Source organism: Diabrotica virgifera, chromosome 4, assembly GCF_917563875.1.
Source record: "Diabrotica virgifera virgifera chromosome 4, PGI_DIABVI_V3a".
NCBI classification, from domain to species: Eukaryota; Metazoa; Arthropoda; class Insecta; order Coleoptera; family Chrysomelidae; genus Diabrotica; species Diabrotica virgifera.
The window spans coordinates 248,052,878-248,073,689 of NC_065446.1; the positions used below are offsets into that span (position 1 = coordinate 248,052,878).

A 20,812-nucleotide genomic window follows, 5' to 3' on the forward strand; every position below is an offset into this window, starting at 1 on the left:
ACTGAAGAGGTTGAGGAGTGGGGAGCTGTTTGTCTCGAGTTGGTCATTCAGAATTATATTTGTATTTTTCAGTTTATTAATTTCCATAGATTCTTATAAAGACAGCTTAAGGCCTTTATTTTGAATAAGCAGAATTTGAAACTCTTCATTAAAAGAATTATTATGATCTAGAAGGTGAAGTGCGTATGTAGAAGTGTCTGTTTTTCTATTGTTGAAAGCCCTTTTGTGTTCTGCTATCCGTTTGTCAAAGGTTCTGCCAGTTTGACCGATGTAAGTTTTCGGACAGTCACCACAAGTTAGTTTGTAAACACCACTCTGTAGTTGTTTTCTCTTTCGGCTCTTATTGTTCTTAATATATTTGCTGTTAGTTCTGAAAGCTGGTGTTATTACTTTCTTTTTTATGTATCTGGCTATTTTTGTTGTTATCTTGCCATTATATGTGATAGAGCAGAAGGTACTGGGTTCTTTCTGTGGTGGTCGATAGACTAATTTTAGGGCTTTCTTATGGAGTTTTTGGTTTAAAATTTTATTAATTGTTTGTTCGTTATAGCCGTTGTTTACTGTTATTTGTTTAATGATGTTCAGTTCTATTTCGAAGTTATTTTTTGACATGGGAATTTCTGTCAGTCTATATATCATGCTATGATAGGTTGCTAATTTGTGTTGTGTAGGATGGGATGATAAATTGTATATAGTTGTGTCAGTATGGGTAGATTTATGATATACGGAGAACTCATGTTTGTTGTGTAGTCTGGTAATTGTTACATCTAGAAAGTTTGTTGACTTATTCTGTTCTGTTCTATTGTAAACTCAATATTACTATAAAGTGAATTAATGTATGATAGAAATTGGTCAAGTTGCCTGTTAGTTCCTGTAAAGCATACTATTAGTATATGTATCATCCACTACACGCAGATTAGTGCTATTTGTTTAATGATGTTTAGTTCTATTTCGAAGTTATTTTTTGACATGGGAATTTCTGTCAGTCTATGTATCATGCTATAGTAGGCTGCTAATTTGTGTTGTGTAGGATGGGGTGATAAATTGTATATAGTTGTGTCAGTATGGGTAGGTTTATGATATACGGAGAACTCATGTTTGTTGTGTAGTCTGGTAATTGTTACATCTAGAAAGTTTATGGACTTACTCTGTTCTGTTTCTATTGTAAACTCAATATTACTATGAACTGAATTAATGTATGATAGCATAGACCATAATAGTATAAATCCGATCATTGCATCTGAAATTTTACACCATTTTGAAATTTGCATAAATTAAGACTATTTTGAATTCAATAATCAAATATACACAAACAACAGTGCTGAGCTTATTATGGGTTGCCCATAGGGTTGCTAAGCCCATTGCTATCAGATATATTTATGACCCAGCTTGAAACAACAATTTCTAAACATCCCGTATTTAAACAGTTCATAAAATTAAACAATTAATAAAATTTTAAACCAAAAACTCCATAAGAAAGCCCTGAAATTAGTCTATCCCCCACCACAGAAAGAAACCAGTACCTTCTGCTCTATCACATATACTGGCAAGACAACAACAAAAATAGCCAGATACCTAAAAAAGAAAGGAATAACACCAGCTTTCAGAACTAACAACAACTGAAACAAATATATTAAGAACAATAAGAGCCGAAAGAGAAAACAACTACAAAGTGGTGTTTACAAACTAACTTGTGGTGACTGTCCGAAAACTTACATCGGTCAAACTGGCAGAACCTTTGACAAACGCGATAGCAGAACACAAAAGGGCTTTCAACAATAGAAAAACAGACACTTCTACATATGCACTTCACCTTCTATATCATAATCATTCTTTTAATGAAGAGTTTCAAATTCTGCATATTCAAAATAAAGGCCTTAAGCTATCTTTATTAGAATCTATGGAAATTAATAAATTAAAAAATACAGATATAATTCTGAATGACCAACTCGAGAAAAACAGCTCCCCACTCCTCAACCTCTTCAGTTAAAGACTTTAAAAAGGCAAACACATAGTAAACTTAACTTGAGAAAGGCACTCTGTCGAAACATTGTAGTCACATAGTTATAATAAATTTTGTGGAAGTATAGAAAACAAACGTTTTCAGTGTTTTATTGTTAGATAAAATCAACTTCCAACAAGTAACGGTCTAATCCATCAATAATTAGAATATTAAAAAAGTCAATAATAATTTTGTTGTAAAACGATAACTAGAGACGTATTATATTTTAATCCATTCAGAGAGTGCCATAAACACCCTAACCGGTTTCAAGCTCGTAAGCTATCATCAGAGAGTGTACTTATATATGACTTTCCCTGAATGAATTAAAACAAATCCGACTGCTAGTACAGAATTACAACAAAACAACACGATACGGCTATCGTGGTGGCATCTGCTTACAACAATCGAAAGTTTGACTTAAGTAAAATTAAAAGTAATATTTAAATAAAACTTTTATTGCCTTATTGCTTAACGCCTTCGCGGTTTCTATAATTTACAAACCATTTGAATGCTGAGACAAAGAAGCCTAGGGGAGATGTATGAATTGCATCTCACTTCCTGCCTGATCAGCGTGGCAAAAGTTTTAACGAAAACTTGGTCCCGCATACTCTGTTAGGAGTAAACTAAAAGAAATAAATAATAATTTTGTTCTAGTTTCCGTTTTACAACAAAATTATTATTTATTTCTATTAGTTTGCTCCTAACGGAGTATGTGGGACCAAGTTTTCGTTGGAATTTTGCCACGCTGAGCAAGCAGAAAGTGAAATGCAATTCATAGATCTCCCCTAGCCTTCTATATCTCCTTTTATGTAGAGTAAGAAAACAACAAGATCCCCTGCTAACCGAAAGAGAAAAGAAGAATCAGAGAGTGAGGACGTAGGTGATGCATACTTACTAAGATAAATGTGCAAAGAGCTAAGACAAATGAGAAAAGAAACTAGAGAATATTAAGAGGAGATAATAAAATTTAAAAATTAAGAGCTGAAAATTAAAGAGGAATTATAAAAGACAAAGCAACATCTAAATGAGGTGGAAAATAGATTGGAAAAGCTCGAAAAGAAACAATAATGTTGTAACTGGATTAAAAATTGATGCAGATGAAGAGAAAATAAAAGAAGATATGACAAATTTTATAAGAGTACACCTCAACGAGGAAGTAAATAATGTAGAAAGAAACAAAATTAGGGCAGAAAACTTGTTTGGCACAAATAAGAGAATATGTGGAAAAAAATAGAATTATACAAAAAAAGAGTCATCTGAAAATTTTAAAGGGAGAAAAGGTATTCATAAATGATGATCTAACAACCAAAGAAAGAGGAATTAAAAAAGACATAACTAAAAAATGTACACAACTCAGGGAAAAGGTAGAACGTTAAAAGTAGGTTTTAAAAAGATCATAGTAGATGGAGAGGGATGGAGATGGGAGAAGAAAGGCATTTTTAAAAATATTGGGATCAAAAAAAACGGGGAGTAGCGGAGACGGAACAGAAGTCGGAAAACGGATATAATTTGTGGCAAAAAACAAGGAATATGAAGGCAATAAAAGCATAAAGCACATAGACACATCAAATAAGAAACAAAATGAGCATGTCATTTGGAAAATTGGAACGTGGAACATAAATAGAGATAGGACTAGAAGAAGAGTTTGAGGCAGCAAAATTAAGTATATTCGCCGTGAGCCGATGAGTAGAGGGGAGTTGACAGTTTTCGCCAGCGCTGTTAGTGGCAGTTTTGTGTATTGAATTTGAAGAATTTTATCACAAAAGTACGAGTTTCAAACCGCGAGAGAGCGCTACCAACGAAACTCACAGCCAATAAAAAGAGAGGTAACCTCTAAATTTCACATAAACTTCTTTTTTTCAATGGCCTCTTACGTAAGCAGTCATCCAATCGCACGAATTTATATATTAAATATTAAAATTATAATGAATAAAATTTAAAAAAAACACATAATTACTTTTACTATTAATTTTGTGTATTCGTTCAGTAATCAGGTTACAATAATATTTCAGTACATAATTTGTGTTTTTCTAGATAAATATCTATTTTTCTCGTTTTGTATATTTCACATACACCAATTTTATCAGAAAAGTATAAGTTTCAAACCGCGAGAGAGCGCTATCGTCGAAACTCACAGCCAATAGCAAGACATCTAGAAGAGATATATTTTTCTATTTGGTGTGTGATGAAACTTTCTACATGTTTTACCCATAATGTGTCAAATTATTATATAACATTACCTGAGATATATTTTTCTCCAATTCCGGGTAAACTGAACCTAACTTATCGACGACATGATTTGTTAGTTCCCTTAAAAGACCAACTTCTTTTTTGAATACTGTTTCACTCAGAAGGAACACCTTCCTCATGATTCTTCTTAGTTTCTGGCTAAAATAAATTAATATGTATATTATCTAAATAAATATTTTTAAGGTAGCTAAAGGCAAGATTAGTATCATTGATGTTCTATTATGTTTTAGGTACATGAAAAAGTCTAGATGACTCTAGGGTATTAGAATACATAATGATATTTTCAAGATTTCAGTCACAGAGAAATAACAGCAAAAGTTTCAGACCATAATAATAATGATTCTAATAACAAACTAAAAAATGTTTGTAACTGTCACAACATAAACTTTACAAAATCTACGAGACAAAAAACTATAAACAAAGATATATACTTACTTCTCTTCTGGTATCATACCATCAGCTAATGCCACAGTTATCATTCTAGTATGATCAGCTAATATCCTATATGACTTATTTAAATCATTCAAGTCTTGTTCACCAAAGAGGTTTGAATAATCAGGTATGCCCCTACAATTCTAAGTTTACATATTTTTAAACAATGTATATGATTATGATTAAAAAGAGCAAAACTACCTTTGTTATAGCCTTTAGTAAATAACTAAAGTTATCAGTTTCGTAATTACTGATTTCTCCTTGTAAAACCGATGTAATTCTTTCGAAGCCCATGCCAGTGTCTACATGTTTTTGAGGGAGTTTCGAAATGCTGCCATCAGGTAACCTAAAAAAATACATTGCAATAGAGGGATATGTTATTACTCTACAGTAATACCAAAACAATTGAAAAATGTTATTTAGATCCTAGCCCAAGTTCCACACAGAATAATCTATGAAGAAATTTTCAGTATTTCTTATATAAACATGTGCTTTAAGTATGACAATTAAAAATGCTTTCAAATATGTTTTTAGAGTGTTATACTATATATCCGTACCTCAGAGCAAAACTGTAGTAAGTCCAAAATTTCAGTTTTTTACTTTTTTGGCTTACTGGGATTAAAATTTTCCGCTCTATTCACTGGTGTTTCTTATTCAGTGTTTCGACTTAAATTGGCCAAAATAACATTTTATGAACAGCATTAAGTCCACATTGCGCTTAGAGCAAAACAGTATCTTCTGTAGTTCAAATGTATTAGATCCAAAATGGTGTATACATTTCGCAGGGCAAATCCATATTATGTCCAACAAAAAGTATTATGTCCCACATAATGCAATTCAGGCAAAGCATTAAGTCCACAATCTTTTAAAATTTGGCAAGTCTGTGCCTCAGAGAGCACAAATTTACCGACAATTTTGGAATCATTAGACAACCATAGATCAAAAAAGACAGTTTTTATGTTCTTGTCTTCAAAAAACGTGTATCAAAAGAAAAAGAGAATGAACAGGTGCTCGAGCTGGAAAATGACAGTGTAAATGGAAATATTTTTTTACCATTGAGGGAAAGAGGTTTCGAGTCTGCAGTAAGTTCTTTTTGCGTACTCTAGATATTTCTCAATCTTTTGTTAGATGTGCAGTTGAAGATGGAAATGACTGGAAAGTATACGAGGAGCTGATCAAATGGAGAGTTAGCATGATGCAGGGTCAATCACCGACAGTCGAAAACCTGGAGAGGGTAATTAAAGAAGCGATGGAGGGAAGCAGGAGGGGTCGCCGAGATATAAACAAGATGCCCTACTGGTGGAACGCGGACATCGAGACACAAAGAAATGAATGTATAGTCATGAGAAGAAGGCTAACGAGAGCAAGGGGCAGAGCAGGAGTCGATCCTGATGTCATCGAGGAGATCGAGGAGGAGTACCGCCTACGGAAGAGGGAACTCTACAGGAAAATTCGTGCAGAAAAGAGAAGGCACTGGAGAGAACTGTGTGAAAAACTGGATGAGGACGTCTGGGGTCAAGGATACAGGATCGCCATGAAAAAGTTCCATGCGTACCCCTCGTATGAAATGCCTATGGATAAGAAGCTCGAGGTAACACGAGAGCTCTTTCCCGCGGGCAGGTGGCATGGTGTACGGAGAGACGAGGAAGCTGAGCGGGCTGTACCCTTTACCATGGATGAACTTGTCGAGGCATTGGGCGCACTTAAGACGCGCAGGTCCCCCGGTTTGGATCAGATATCACCTGAGGCGGTGAGGTGTCTAGGACGGGCGGAGCCCGCGTGGCTTCTGGAGCACATGAATGCACTGCTGGAAGCACAGACCTTTCCTGAGCCTTGGAGGACATCGAAGTTGGTACTGCTTCCCAAAGCTGGGGAAAAGTATCGACCCATCTGCCTTCTTCCGTGCGTCGGTAAGCTGTATGAAAGAATGCTGCGGGGACGTATCGATGGCATGATTGAGAGGTCGGGAAGCTTGTCCCCGAGGCAGTTTGGTTTCTGTAAAGGGAGAAGCACGATTGATGCAATCGTGAGTGTATTCGACGCATTGCGCAATAGAGGGGATGAACACCGTTGGGCGGCCCTGTTGTTGTTCGATGTTAGGAATGCATTCAATACGCTGCAGTGGAACGAGGTAATGAAGGCAATGGAGAAGAGAGAGTGTCCTGGATACCTGATGAACGTGGTAGCGGAATATCTGTCTGAAAGAAGAATTATGGTGGAGAAAGGCACGATCGTGGATGTGACGGCAGGTGTTCCCCAGGGATCTGTCTTGGGCCCGACGCTATGGAATCTAGCATATGACGGGATTCTGAACTGTGAATATGGAGAGGGTACGTCTCCCTTCGCATTTGCAGACGATCTCGCTGTGCTGGTGCTGGCGCGGGACGAGCCAGATCTTAAATACCGGGTACGGAAAGCAGGCGGCGTCGTGAAGAAATGGATGACACAGCATGGACTGAAACTCGCGGCAGAGAAGACCGAGGCCATCATTCTGAAGGGGAAAAGGAACAGGCAAAGTGTGGAGCTACAATGTGCAGGAGCGTGTCTAACACCCAAGAAACACGTAAAGTACCTAGGAGTGACGATGCACCAGAATGGAAAATGGGGGGAGCACGTGCAGGTGGTGACCCGGAAGGCTGCAAACAGTGCGGCTGCGTTGGGGAGGGTGATGCCCAACATTGGAGGACCCAAATCCGAAAGGAGGAGGGCCTTGCACGGTGTTGTTCAGTCGATCGTCCTCTATGCAGCCCCAGTCTGGAGTGAGGCGGTAGGGATACAGGCCTACAGGGGGCTCATTACACGAGTGGACAGAACAAGTCTACTGCGAGTGGCGTGCGCCTACAGGACTGTGTCTGCCGCAGCCTTGTGGGCCATCACTGGATGTGTTCCGCTGCATGTGTAGGTAGTAGAAAGAAAAGAACTGTATGAGAGAAGAGACCTTGAGCTTACTATGGCCGAGAGAAGACAGGAAAGAGAAAGGTCAATTGAAAGATGGCAGCAAGAATGGAACAACATGGAGCATGTGGCACAGTGGACAAAGATGCTGCTTCCTAACTTAAAGGATTGGATGGACTGTGGTCACAGGCGACTGGACTATTTCCTGACGCAGGTGCTCACAGGACACGGGTGTTTTAGAGCCTACCTCTCTAGGTTTGGAAAGGCTGACACTGACGAATGTCTATACTGCAGACACCCGGACACTGTTACACATACCATGCTAGAGTGCAACAGATGGATAGTAGAAAGAAATAGAATGGAAAGAGAGACAGGTGTGAATTTTTTGACAGTGCGAGAAATGATTGAGAGAATGATTGAAAATAAAACTGGTTGGACTAGCATACACAACTATATCCGTGTAGTGATCAAGAAGAAAGAAGAGGAGGAAAAACAGCTGTACCAACGATAGGGGTGAAATATATGGCGAGTAGAAGGCAGAGGGAATAAGTTTTGACGAGAGGCGAATAAGTGAGATATATTGTATGAGGCAGACTGTGGGAAAGAAGCTCAAAAAAAAAAAAAAAAAAAAAAAAACCCAATCTTGGGACCAAAAAAAGGGGGAACGGGGAAAATGAAGGGCCTCCTTGCTTACAGTCTGTGGATAAATGAAGGTAAAGTGCTTCGGAAGCGATGTCGACCTTGCAGCGGCCATTCCGTTTTCGGAGCGCTGGATGACAGAGGAGGGTCTGGTTTAGCAGGTAGGCATTCGGCGTAGCCTCGGCGACGAGAGAGCGTTTTAAAGCACCTCGGGAACTATCGCTGGTACTACGAAGAATGAATCCTGCACTAAGGTCAGTCAGGCGGCGTTCTGGACTGAGGTGTCTTTTGAAGATTCCAGACCCCCCCTCTTTAAAGACGAAAAAAAAAAAAGTTGAAAAAATGCAAATAAGTGGAGTTGTAGAATGTGACAAAAGAGGAAAGCAACCATCTATAAATAAAGTACCGGATGAGGTAAAGGATAGGATTCGTGAGCATATAATGGCCTACCCATGTGAAGAATCACATTATAGTCGAAGAAGGAAGGCGAACAAATATTTAGGAGGCCACTAAAATATTTCTACAATATTTAGAATGTTTAAGGAAGAATATGATTTCAAAAATATTCCTTCGGACGAAGTAGGAAAAGAATGGCTTTACAATCACATTTTTAATACAGAATTTAAATGATCATTAGCTGTTCCTTCAAAAGACACTTGTGATAAATGTGATGAATTTCTAATCAATCCAAGACAGTAAAGGTTTGAAGCTGAGCGAGAAACATTACCAGTGCAGTATACCGCTCATTTGTTACAGGCCGATAGATAGTACAAATTGAAACAGATAGACAAGGAGATGTCCATCAATAACCCTGGACAAAAAGTTTTAATGATAGATTTACAAAAATGTCGTCCTTGTCCAAAGTTTACCAATTCTCACAATGTGTTTTAATTATACAATTTATGATTCAACGGAAAAACAGGCGAACTGTCTAATGTGGGATGAATCAATTATTGTTGGTCGAGGTGGAAACGAAATGGACCCATGCTTGGTCCAATACATTCATTCATTACCTCAAAGCCTCAAATTCTGTGATTTGGACCGATAGTTGCTCATCCCAAAACCGGAACTTACAAATGATTAAGTGCAACTTTCATCTACTTTTGAGATATCCACATCTAAAAGAAATCACTCACAAATTCCTATTGCGAGGGCATACGGACATATGGAGGTGGACAGTATACACTCAGTTATAGAACGACAGGCTAAAAAATGTCCTAATTTTCAAATTAATACTCCATGAATTGGTTACAGTTGGCTAGAATTTCCGGAAAAAAACAAATATTTGAACTTCTAATTTTAGGAACTTTAATAATCTGTGCAATTCTTGCGATTCACTGTTTCAAAATACAAAGAAAACTAAGAATATCGAAAAAAAATTTAATTTCACAAACAGTAAGTATGCAATTCAGACAAGAAAATCCTAAGATTCTGTTACTTTAAAACAGACTTCGATTTGGAACTTAAGAGTGTAGACTTTAACCGAAGAGTTGGTAGAATAAATCATCAATCTGTAGAAGATTCTCTGGTTTCGTTGAGAGATACCTTAAATCCGTTAAGTACTAAAAAAATCAATGATCTTCAAAAGCTGCTAAAGTGGGTTCCAGCGAGGTTTCACAATTTTTTTCAAATTCTAGTGCATAAAGACACAATTCACATTGCTGATAATTAGCGGCAGTGGCCCTGCATTTGTTTAGTTTTGAATTATTTTTTTTGTGTAGGTACTTCAAAAAGTTATTGTTAATTTTTTTACTTAATAAAAATACAGTTGCGGTACAACCATTTCTGTTTCGTTTAATTCGACTTTTTAAGAAGTTTTTTTTAGTACTCGTATTAATGGTTTTGTTACAAGCACGTCTGCATAATATTATTAATTCTTTATATCCACACATTTCCGTAATTTTGTAAAATAAGTATAATATTTTTCGTAATAGAGCTCTCCGTCTTTGCCATAGGATAGGTGGCAAAATTAATATTAAGTCACAGTCAAAAATTTATTTTTCAGATCGAAAATGTGTTAAGTCCACTTTTTCCAAAAACAGTAATATTCAAAAATTTTATTTTTAGTGGTAAAAAGAACAATGATCATTATTCACATTTATAAGAATTTACTAAATAAAATTTGATAAAATCCACAAGGAAAGAAAATTTTTCCTGTAGTTGGCTGTATACCATCAATCACAAAAATTGGAATAAATCCTTTGTAAAAGGTATAAAATTCATTAAAATCCCTAAAGGGCTACATCAGAACAAAACGTTTTCGATTTTATTACAAAATCATCATCAGTGTAAGACCTAAAAGTAAAAAAACCTATACAGAAGTAAAAACTTCAAATTGTATCTTGGTATAAAATCGTTTATTTAAAAACTATCTAAAAGTCATCCACATGGATTGCAAAACGTTTTCGTTCTGAACAGAACATCTTCAGTGCATTCCGCAAAGTAGTTGTAACTAGCACACCAATGAAGGTGGTAACCTCATAATATATGGCTTACATTATAAATTTTGATAAAATATTGTGACTACAAGTAGATGTTACAAGATTAAATTATGTATGTGACTAAAGAGCAACATGCTTCCCTGCTCGAAAAAACTAGGTACTTGCCATTTGAATTAGCTGGTCTGTGCTAATTGAAATGGCAAGTACCTAGTTTTTTCGAGCAGGGAAGCATGTTGCTCTTTAGGCACATACATAATTTAATCTTGTAACATCTACTTGTAGTCACAATATTTTATCAAAATTTATAATGTAAGCCATATATTATGAGGTTACCACCTTCATTGGTGTGCTAGTTACAACTACTTTGCGGAATGCACTGAAGATGTTCTGTTCAGAACGAAAACGTTTTGCAATCCATGTGGATGACTTTTAGATAGTTTTTAAATAAACGATTTTATACCCAAATACAATTTGAAGTTTTTACTTCTGTATAGAATTTTTTAAGCTATGGTATACAGCCAACTCTTGGGATTTTCCCATTGATTTTACCTAAAAGTAAGTTATAACAGTCTGGATGCTAGCTGAGCCACCAAAGAAATATAGGGGTAATAACCCTTCAAATATAAAATTTATGCTTTACAGATGCATATTTACTTAAAATGCCTTGTGATGGGCAAATGGCAACAGGAATAATGCCCTAAGGTAAGGTATTTAACTTCCCAACATGTGGGATGCAAAAACTTGAGTTGTTTACATTTCGATGACTTTACTCAGTTGCCGTAAAGTCATCGAAATGTAAACAACTCAATTTTTTGCACCCCACATGTTGGGAAGTTAAATACCTTACCTTAGGGCATTATTCCTGTTGCCATTTGCCTATCACAAGGCATTTTAAGTAAATATGCATCTGTAAAGCATAAATTTTATATTTGAAGGGTTATTACCCCTATATTTCTTTGGTGGCTCAGCTAGAATCCACACTGTTATACTTACTTTTAGGTCTTACACTGATGATGATTTTGTAATAAAATCGAAAACGTTTTGTTCTGATGTAGCCCTTTAGGGATTTTAATAAATTTTATACCTTTTACAAAGGATTTATTCCAAAATTTAATGTACCTATTACATGAAAAATGTTACAAAACACTAAAAATAATTTTTATTTTTGCTCTCCTGTAAAATTTATATTTTGTGACTTATTACACTTTTGTTCTGAGGTACGGATATACAGTAGGAAAAATGAAGGAATACCCATGAACGAACATATAAAACATGCTGTATTTTCCTGTCACCGTGTCACACAAAAAATTGGCCAGCGCAAGTACATGTAACAATTATTAGTACATGTACTTGCACTGGACAATTTTCTTTGTGACACGGTGACAGGAAAATACAGCGTGTTTTATATGTTCATTCATGGGTATTCTTTCATTTTTCCGACTGTACCTACCTAATCAGTAGTAATATTCATAAAAAGGGCTTACCTATTATATTCGATAAAAACTATGTTCCAAATTTCGACTAGATCATGTAAGTCTTTATTAACAAATCCAGCTCTATTTGTATTTCCGATATGATCATAGTGAATTTCTGTGCATGGACCACATGGTCCAACTAGACCCATTTCCCAAAAGTTATCTTTTAGACCAAAAGGTAGAATTCGATCTTCAGTCACACTAAAAATATAGGTTTTCTTAAAATATCATCTATTGATATTAAATTTAAACTAAGATCAACAGAAATATCTGATACACGCTGATAGTGACATAGAAAACTTAAATCTGAGGCTCTTAAATCTTTGTAAGGCTCTAATGAAGTCATTAGAGCCTTACAAATGAAAAAGAAAATTACAGGGTAGGAAATTTAACAGAATTCTGGAACAGCAAAGTTGTCAAATAATTTTTTATATTAATTTAAACTAATTGTAGCACAGAAAACAATATTTTTGATACATCTAATGTCATTTGTACTAAGGGCTCTAGAATCTAGAAAATCTACTCAATAGGCACATTCTGCATGGTGTATTGGTAGAAAGTCTTCTTTGTCATCTCATACAGATGGTGGAGTATGTTCTGGAAAACTAAAAGGTGATGCTGGGTCAATGAACTGTCAATACGGATGGAATAGGCACAAAGACAACTAATGCAGCCACGATACAAGAGAGAGGTCCTAGAGAGAGACAGACAAGGTGGTGGAAACATTGACAGGCCGTGTAATTTGAGTTGCCTATATCAACTTAAATCGGGGAAATATAAAAGTCTAAATATAAAAGTAACATAAAAACATAATCAAGGACTTCTTCACTTTGTATAAAACAGTCACTAATTTAGTATTTAAATAGTTTTAAAATTATTTAACTCCCAAATACTTTAGGAAAGTAGGTATTTGTTTTGATAAATACAAATAACAATTCTGAAAAGTATCTAAACACCAAGTATGGCACTGTGTACTCTATTTATCCCCTAAATACAAAAAAGTGGTTAAATATGTACTGCCAATCAGCATTAGGCCTTAGCCAAGTTAAAATATAAGTTAAACTATTCAACGAACTGTAAATACTGATTCAATCGGGTCCATTTATATAGGCAACTCAAATTACACGGCCTGTCAAATTCTCCAACACCTTGTCTGTCTCTCTCTAGGACCTCTCTCTTGTATGTTGGTGTCAATCTTGCTTCACTATTTGAATGGGACATGGCCATTCCATCCGTATTGACAGTTCATTGTGCTGGGTACATATCTCAATATAGAGGGAGTATTCAAAAAAGCCTCCTACAAATCAATCACAAGGGTAATTGATCTAAGAAGAATAGATGAAACAAGTTGCAGGTGGATAAACTGTATGATGAGGAGCCACGTGATACATGCAACATTACTGGGTGAACAGTGTCAGTGAAGGTACTAGGGGTGTCTTATCTCATCTCTTGGGGAATCTCGTCATCAAGGATGAAAGCTAGATGATAGTACCAAAAGACACCATGTCCTGGGCTATATGAATGACGTGGTCATCTTAGCTCACAACAGATCTTATGGCACAGTTAGAGATATAATGCAACAGGTTCTTAATATAGTTACAGAATGAATTTTAAATGCAGTGCTTAACAGAGCCACCAGAAGTCCAAAATCATGAAATTTATCAGAAGGAGGAATTTAAGGGAATGGATCCTTTAAGTCTGAATGGTACAAATTTAAATCTGAATGTAGTAAATTAAAATTAAATCTGAAATCTGGTACAAATTTAAATCTGAATGTAGTAAACTAAAATTAGACTTGAAATTGACTACATATCAACATACAAAATGAATAACCAAGAGAGTGGTGACTATGTTAATGATAGCCAGATTTTCATGTAATAAAAACTGACAAGATATCAATCATTAAAACTAATAATACAAGATAAAATACTTGGCAGAACGAGTTCTGGAAGAGGAAGAATCTTCTGCTGCGAATCTGCACTCACACAAAGAAGACATATTTGAACAAAAGCTTTAATTTCATCAATTCTATACATTTAATATCCCTAGTCCCTAGTATGTATACTGTACCCTATTAGCCTCCAAATTTCTTTTGTTTCTAAATCTTCCTCTAAACCCAATGATTTATTTCCTTTAAAATATGTAACATAGAGTCTTTCCTTGGGTAATTTATAAACTTTCGTAAGAAGATCCCATGCTAATTTACAACCTTCAGGCTAAAATTAAAAAGCACAATTGATATTATAATGGTTGAAACAGCTTAGATATCAAAATTATTATTTCATTTTTTGATGTTGCTGATCTTTGATTTTCCTTAGCCTAAAATTCAATAAGCTATGCAGGAGATGTAAGCATTAGTTGTCAACGACGTCATCACCAACAAAATAGAGATGGCTATTTCGTTTTGTTTTTCAATATTCTTAGACAATCGTTACTTACATAATCACTTAAGAGGATCGGTACGTATTTTCGGCTGCAATGCTATTCAAATGGGGATTCATTTTTTTCGAATCCTGAGAAAACTAATAAGTATTTTTGAAAAATTTAAATGCAGAATGAAAGATTACGTTATTAGCGAGGGCCGAAAGTCCCTGAGAACTTCTATAATGTTTATTTTAATAAGTTACAGGGGTGAAAAACTAAGGGAAAATTTAGTGTGATTTTTAATTTCAAATATCTCATTCAAAATAAACTTTTTATTTATTCTAAGGGACTTTCGGCCCTCGGTAATAATTTAGTCTTTCATTCTGCGTTTAAATTTTTCAAAAATATTTATTGGGTTTTTCAGGATTCGAAAAAAATAAACACAATGCCGTGGTAATATTTTCCAAATCTGTCTTTGTCTTACAACGCACTCAGCCGAATATAATATTGTCAGCATATATTGTCAGTGACACACTGACAATCAGTGACAATTTTAAATATTTGACATTGCATCGGGAATATTTTGAGAAATTGATTAAATATTATTGATATATAGGTATTTGATAAATAATTGATTAAAGACGTGAACTTAATAAAAAGTTATTTATTGTGTATTATTTGTGGAAGATCCAAGCAGAGAATACATCAGATATATCCTGTGATCCAAGTATTTTGTTGTTAGAGATGTTCAAAATTGTAAGCGTTCCATAATAACAATATATTATTAAAAAATCACTTTAACACTTTTCCTCTTTTCTCGATTAATTATTAGTTTTTGTTGTACAAATAAATTATTACAATTACTGAAAACATAGTTAGTGAAAAAATTATCACATTTATTAACTGAATTAATAATTTGCAATTATAAAAATAACAGTTATCCAAGAACATTCAAAAGCCATCTTTTTAAATTAATTATGACATTTTCAAGTATAATGACATTCTAGTAATGTTTACATATCCACACCGGTGTGAATTTTACTACACGTAATTTGCCGTGTAAAGACAGAAAAAGTAGGGATACACGTAAAATATTTGCGAATTATGTACCCATAGCCTTAATATTTATTCATTAATTTAATTAATAGAATTATGTTTTCACTAAGTACGTATTCAGTGATTACAATAATTTATATGCTACGCAATAAAAACTAATAATCGGGAGAAGAATCCAGTAAAAATTAGATTAGAGTTACCAGACTACATTACATTAGATATAGTGTTAAAAATGGCATTTCTGTGCTACTGACCATTTGTCATTTGTGCAGCGCTCCCAATTGTCTGACATCACAACTATGACTAATAATTGTGTACTAAAATTCGTATTTTTCTTTTTTAACAGCCTGATTGGCAGGCTGATGTTAATAAATCAGAAGTGTGGATATCTGGGACATCCCAGACTTTTTTAAATGTTTTACTGGATGTTCTTTTATTTTTACCTACTACATTTATGTACACAATGAGGAATCTAAAGAACAGAAACACTGTAGATCTCTTATACTGGAAAGCAAAATTCTGATAACAACTTTAATCCAAGTCTTCTCCAATTTTCAAGGCAAACAGCACTAAATGAATAGACAAGAGTGAACCTACAATATGCATTACACAACCCTTCTATTGGTCTAGGTAAAAATCCAACTAATTTTGCTTACTAGTACTCAAAATGTGAGTAGAACTAAGTAGTGGAGTCACTGAAGGTGGATATGAGCTATTACCTCCGATTTCGTTGAACCTCCATCGATTTGTGTGAAAAATGGTAAGTGGTTAGAGGATATCTCAAGGAACAAATCTCACCCCTTCTCGGGGGTGAAAATTATTTTATTAAAAATAACCCCATAATTCGATAGAGGGACAAATTTCAAGCAAAATTTGTTATATAAAGTTATTAAAATAAATCAAACTTTTTGAGTTATTAAAGATCAAAGATTTTAATTTTACTTGAGAAAAATGCATGTTTTTAACCAATTTTTCATCAATAACTCAAAAAGTGTAAGTTTTTATAAAAAAGTTATTATTATCAAAATTGAAGCTAATAAAAAATGAAATAAACGTCTTACTAGAAAAACCTTTTAATGTTAACTAAAAGTGAGTTATAGGTAATTGAATGTATATTTTTTTTTAGCGAGTAAAAAACTCTAAGTATTCAAGCTGAAATAACGGGAAATTGATGCCTTTTATAACATAAACTTATTAAACATTTGTCAAAGTACTTAAAAATATCTATCAAATGAGCCCCCGAACATGTTGATAGCGTTAAAATTTATACTCCAAATTTTTTTCAAAATTTATCTTTTAAAAATTTTTCCAAAAAATATTATTGTTTTTTTTTTTTAATAACTCCGTTCATGTTTACGATATCAGGTTCATCTAAAAACTGTTTGAAAGTTAATTCCAAGTGCTATTCAAGCACGTTGAACCCAATCTTTTAAACCCCTTACTTTTTTAAAAATAAAAGGTTAAATGACCCCGGTTGCATGGTTCCCACAGCAAAATTTTAGATTTAAACGTTTCTATCTCGGTTATTTTTTACCCAATAGAAATAGTAAAATAGGTAAAATATTTGGCACAGAAAAAACTAAAATTTGGTTATATAATTTTTTACGTATATTGAGTATTTTTGGAGTTATTATCAAAAGAATATGAGAATTACAATATTTTTAAAAGTATTACTTTTAAATTATATCTTTTTTTTTTTCAAAAATATGCATTCTAAACTGGTCAAAATTATCGAAAACAGCTATTATGAACAAATTGAAACAGAAATGAAACCCAATGAAAACAGAAATTATGCTAATGTAAAGAAGTTCTTGTAAGGATTACTATAAATTTTAATTTTTGTGGAAATGGCGTATGTTTTATTTTTCACTTTTTCCTAAAAAATTCGAAACGGTTCTTTTATTTTCATTATAATTTGCTTAATTTTGACGCTATTACCTTGTTCTGAAGCTCATTTTTGATAGGTATTCCGAAGTACTTTGACAAATGTTTAGCAGAAATATTTTATACATTGCATCGTTTTCCTGTTATTTAAGCTTGAATACTTAGATTTGAGTCCTCGTCGAAAAAATACACATTCAATTGCCAATAACTCACTTTGAACTAACATTAATTTAGTTCTTTATGTGAGGAATGTATTCAATTTTTTATTATCTACAATTTCAGTAATAATAACTTTTTTGTAAAAGATTATAGTTTTTGATTTATACGTGAAAAACTGATTTAACATGCATTTTTTTATGAAAAAATAAAATTTTTGGTCTTTAATAACTCAAAAAGTGTTCATTTATTTTAATAACTTTATATAACAAATTTTGCTTATAATTTGTCCCTCTATCAACTTATGGTATTATTTTTAATAAAATAATTTTCACCCCCGAGAAGGGGTGGCATCCACCCCCCAGGGTAAAAGCGCAAGTTGGCATCATGTCACCTTTGTTCCTTGCGGTATCCTCTAATTACTCACCAATTTTCATGAAAATCGATGGAGGTTCAACAAAATCGGAGGTGAAAACCTTCAGTGACTGCACTAAAGGTAATGAGAGACAGTTTAAGATTTAATTCTTCCTCAGAGGCCATCACCATCCATTGAACAGCCTGCAGTGTGCTAGTGGAGAGCACACCCCGGGCTGTTCATCTATTGTTTAGTGATGCAGAACTAAAATATTAATCTTCAACATACACTATACATACCTTAAAGTAGTCACCAAATGACCAATTTCCTAACATTTCAAAGAATGTATGATGGTACCCATCAGTTCCTACAATACTTAAATCGTTATGTTTTCCACCTACTCTAATACATTTCTGAGAATTTGCCACTCTTCTAAATTGAGGCTCTTGATTGCCAAGCAAAATTCCTTTAAACTATAAAATATATTAAGTGTTATTTGTCTAGTCAATGAATGGTTAATATGTATTTAAAACTTCCCTAATCAGAGTGCTTCGCATCTCTGGATTAGGGTTGGTGTGATGTAATTAAATTTTTATGACTGGGCTGCCTGACCCTCAGCCCCTGATTGAGGTTATAACTTTTTGAAGTAGGGAGTAGGTATAATATGAATATTAGAGATTGCATAGTTATATTTAGAGACTTGAGTTTGTAGCACAGTCATCATCATCAATGGTGCTACAGCCCTGTGAAAGAGCCTCAACTTTCCCAAGTCTATTACGCCAGTCAGTCCTATCCATTGCCAACCGTTGCCAGTTTGCTGTGCCTATTTTTCTCCCATCCTCATCTATACCATCCTTCCATCTAAGTTTTGACCTACCCCTATTTCTACTTCCCACAGGTTGTGACATAAGGATTCTTCTAGGAGGGTTGTTATGCTGTGATCTTGCTAGATGTCCTGCCCATCTTAGTCTTGCTATTCTTATAAGAGATACTACATCTTTACCACCAAATATATGTTTATATCTGTGGTATACCTTGTAGTTGTACCTCCTCCTCCAAATACCACTTTCACAGATGTCACTGAATATTCCTCTCAAGATCCTTCGTTCAAATATAAGCAGAAGGTTTTCATCTGCCTTGAAGATGGTCCATGTCTCCGATCCATATGTCAACACTGGTTGTATAAGGGTTTTGTATATGGTTATTTTTGTTTTTTGGCTAAGTTTCTGCTTCTCATATATCTACTCAGTCCACCACTTCAAAGTAGAGTTATCAACAGTGAATTGGTCACCGATGTTTCTGGCTCTATTGTTGGGTGTTGATGCCAACATCTTAGTTTTCTCCTCGTTTACTTTCAGGCCCATATTTTTTTAGGCATTTAAGAAGGTGGTATACATTTCTTCTGCATATGCCAAAATTTGGGATGATTTATTAAAAATATTTCCGCTGTTGTCTATTCGTGCATCTCTGACCGTCTTTTCCAGAGCTATCTTGAAGAGGAGACACGCCAGCGCATCTCCCTGTTGCAGCCCAACATTTGTTTCAAACGCCTGTGATTGTTCGCCCTGTATTTCGACTTTGCAAATGACTTTATGCATTGTAGCCTTAACTAATCTTATCAGTTTATCAGGGATGTGGAATTCATCCATGGCTTCATACAATTTATTTCTTAGGACACTATCATAGGCTGATTTAAAATCTACGAAAAGATGGTATGTGTCGATAAGGAATTCATTGGTTTTTTCCAGTATTTGCCTTAGCACAAAGATCTGGTCTGTTGTTGATTGACCAGGCCTAAAACCACTTTGATATTCTCCAAGCAGCTCCTGTGAATATGCACTTAGGCGACCATATAAGATATTCGAAAATATGGCCTCCCCCTTCTCCAGTGTCCACCCTCAATATCTCTTTAGCATCTGTTCTCACATCGTCGATGTCCCCACATCCCACTGTGATATCTCACTTGTCCCCACGAAGTGAGGGCAATTGCTAGCAGGAAACTATAGGAAATTTGAAGTACTTTTAAGGTAATGAATCAATTGGATATTAATATAATTTAAATCTTAGTTTGAAAAATTTGGGGCAAGATGTAATTTTTTGTTTATTTTATAGCCTTTAACTTTATGGGGTGTTCACATAAGTTGGTGACAAATTGAAATAATTGCTTACCTGATTCATTCCTGCATTTACAAACGCTACAGTAGGATCACAGTATGGTACAATCGGGCTAGACTTTACAAACTTATGACTATTTTCTTTAAGGAAGTAATCTAAAAATATATTTCTAATCGAATTTGAAGATAAATGTTTGCTACTGCAATTCCTGGTAGAGTTAAACATAGTAGAAAGTATTGGAAGTAAAAACGACTGGTTTTTCGGGATTATTGTCATCATTTTTTATAAAATTTTTGAATTATTGCTAAAAAATATATAACCTCTCAGAATTCAAAATTCCTCTATTTTTTGTTTTGACAGTGACAGGTAAATATTACAAAAAGAAGAATTAATTTTATTAACCAGTTGCCAAATGTTTAATTAAGTATCATATTTAAAACTTTTTGAATCTATAAACAGAACAAAATAATAAAACATTCATAAATTAAACTAAAATTACAAAAAAAACCAAATTTTAGTACAATTTTTCGGGTTTTACATAACGCTGTGTCTAGGTACACGCTAACGTGTACGCAAATAAAAAAGTTAGGTACACGCGAATTAAACTTCATCAAGCCAGTGACGTCATTATTTAGAGTGCACAGTGACTGTATATTTTGGTACACGCTATTTTGATATGTTTAGTGTTTGTTTGATAGAAAAATATTTGTGATTCGCGAGTATATGGGAAGGGGAAGGGAAACAGAAC

At 34.5% G+C, this 20,812-nt stretch overlaps 1 protein-coding gene across 1 annotated transcript in view; it reads right to left on the reverse strand.

The window, feature by feature from the left end:
* Positions 1–20,415, reverse strand: part of LOC114334129 (alanine--tRNA ligase, mitochondrial) — a 43,609-nt gene extending 23,194 nt beyond the window's left edge. Inside the window, exons 1-7 of the mRNA XM_050649957.1 lie at positions 20,119–20,415; positions 18,249–18,422; positions 14,205–14,350; positions 12,144–12,335; positions 4,886–5,030; positions 4,688–4,827; positions 4,243–4,390 (exon numbers count right to left, since the gene is read on the reverse strand). Coding sequence (XP_050505914.1) covers positions 4,243–4,390; positions 4,688–4,827; positions 4,886–5,030; positions 12,144–12,335; positions 14,205–14,350; positions 18,249–18,422; positions 20,119–20,343 — 1,170 coding nt within the window. The 5' untranslated portion in view covers positions 20,344–20,415. The remainder of the gene's footprint in view (positions 1–4,242; positions 4,391–4,687; positions 4,828–4,885; positions 5,031–12,143; positions 12,336–14,204; positions 14,351–18,248; positions 18,423–20,118) is intronic.
* Positions 20,416–20,812: the final 397 nt, after the last annotated feature.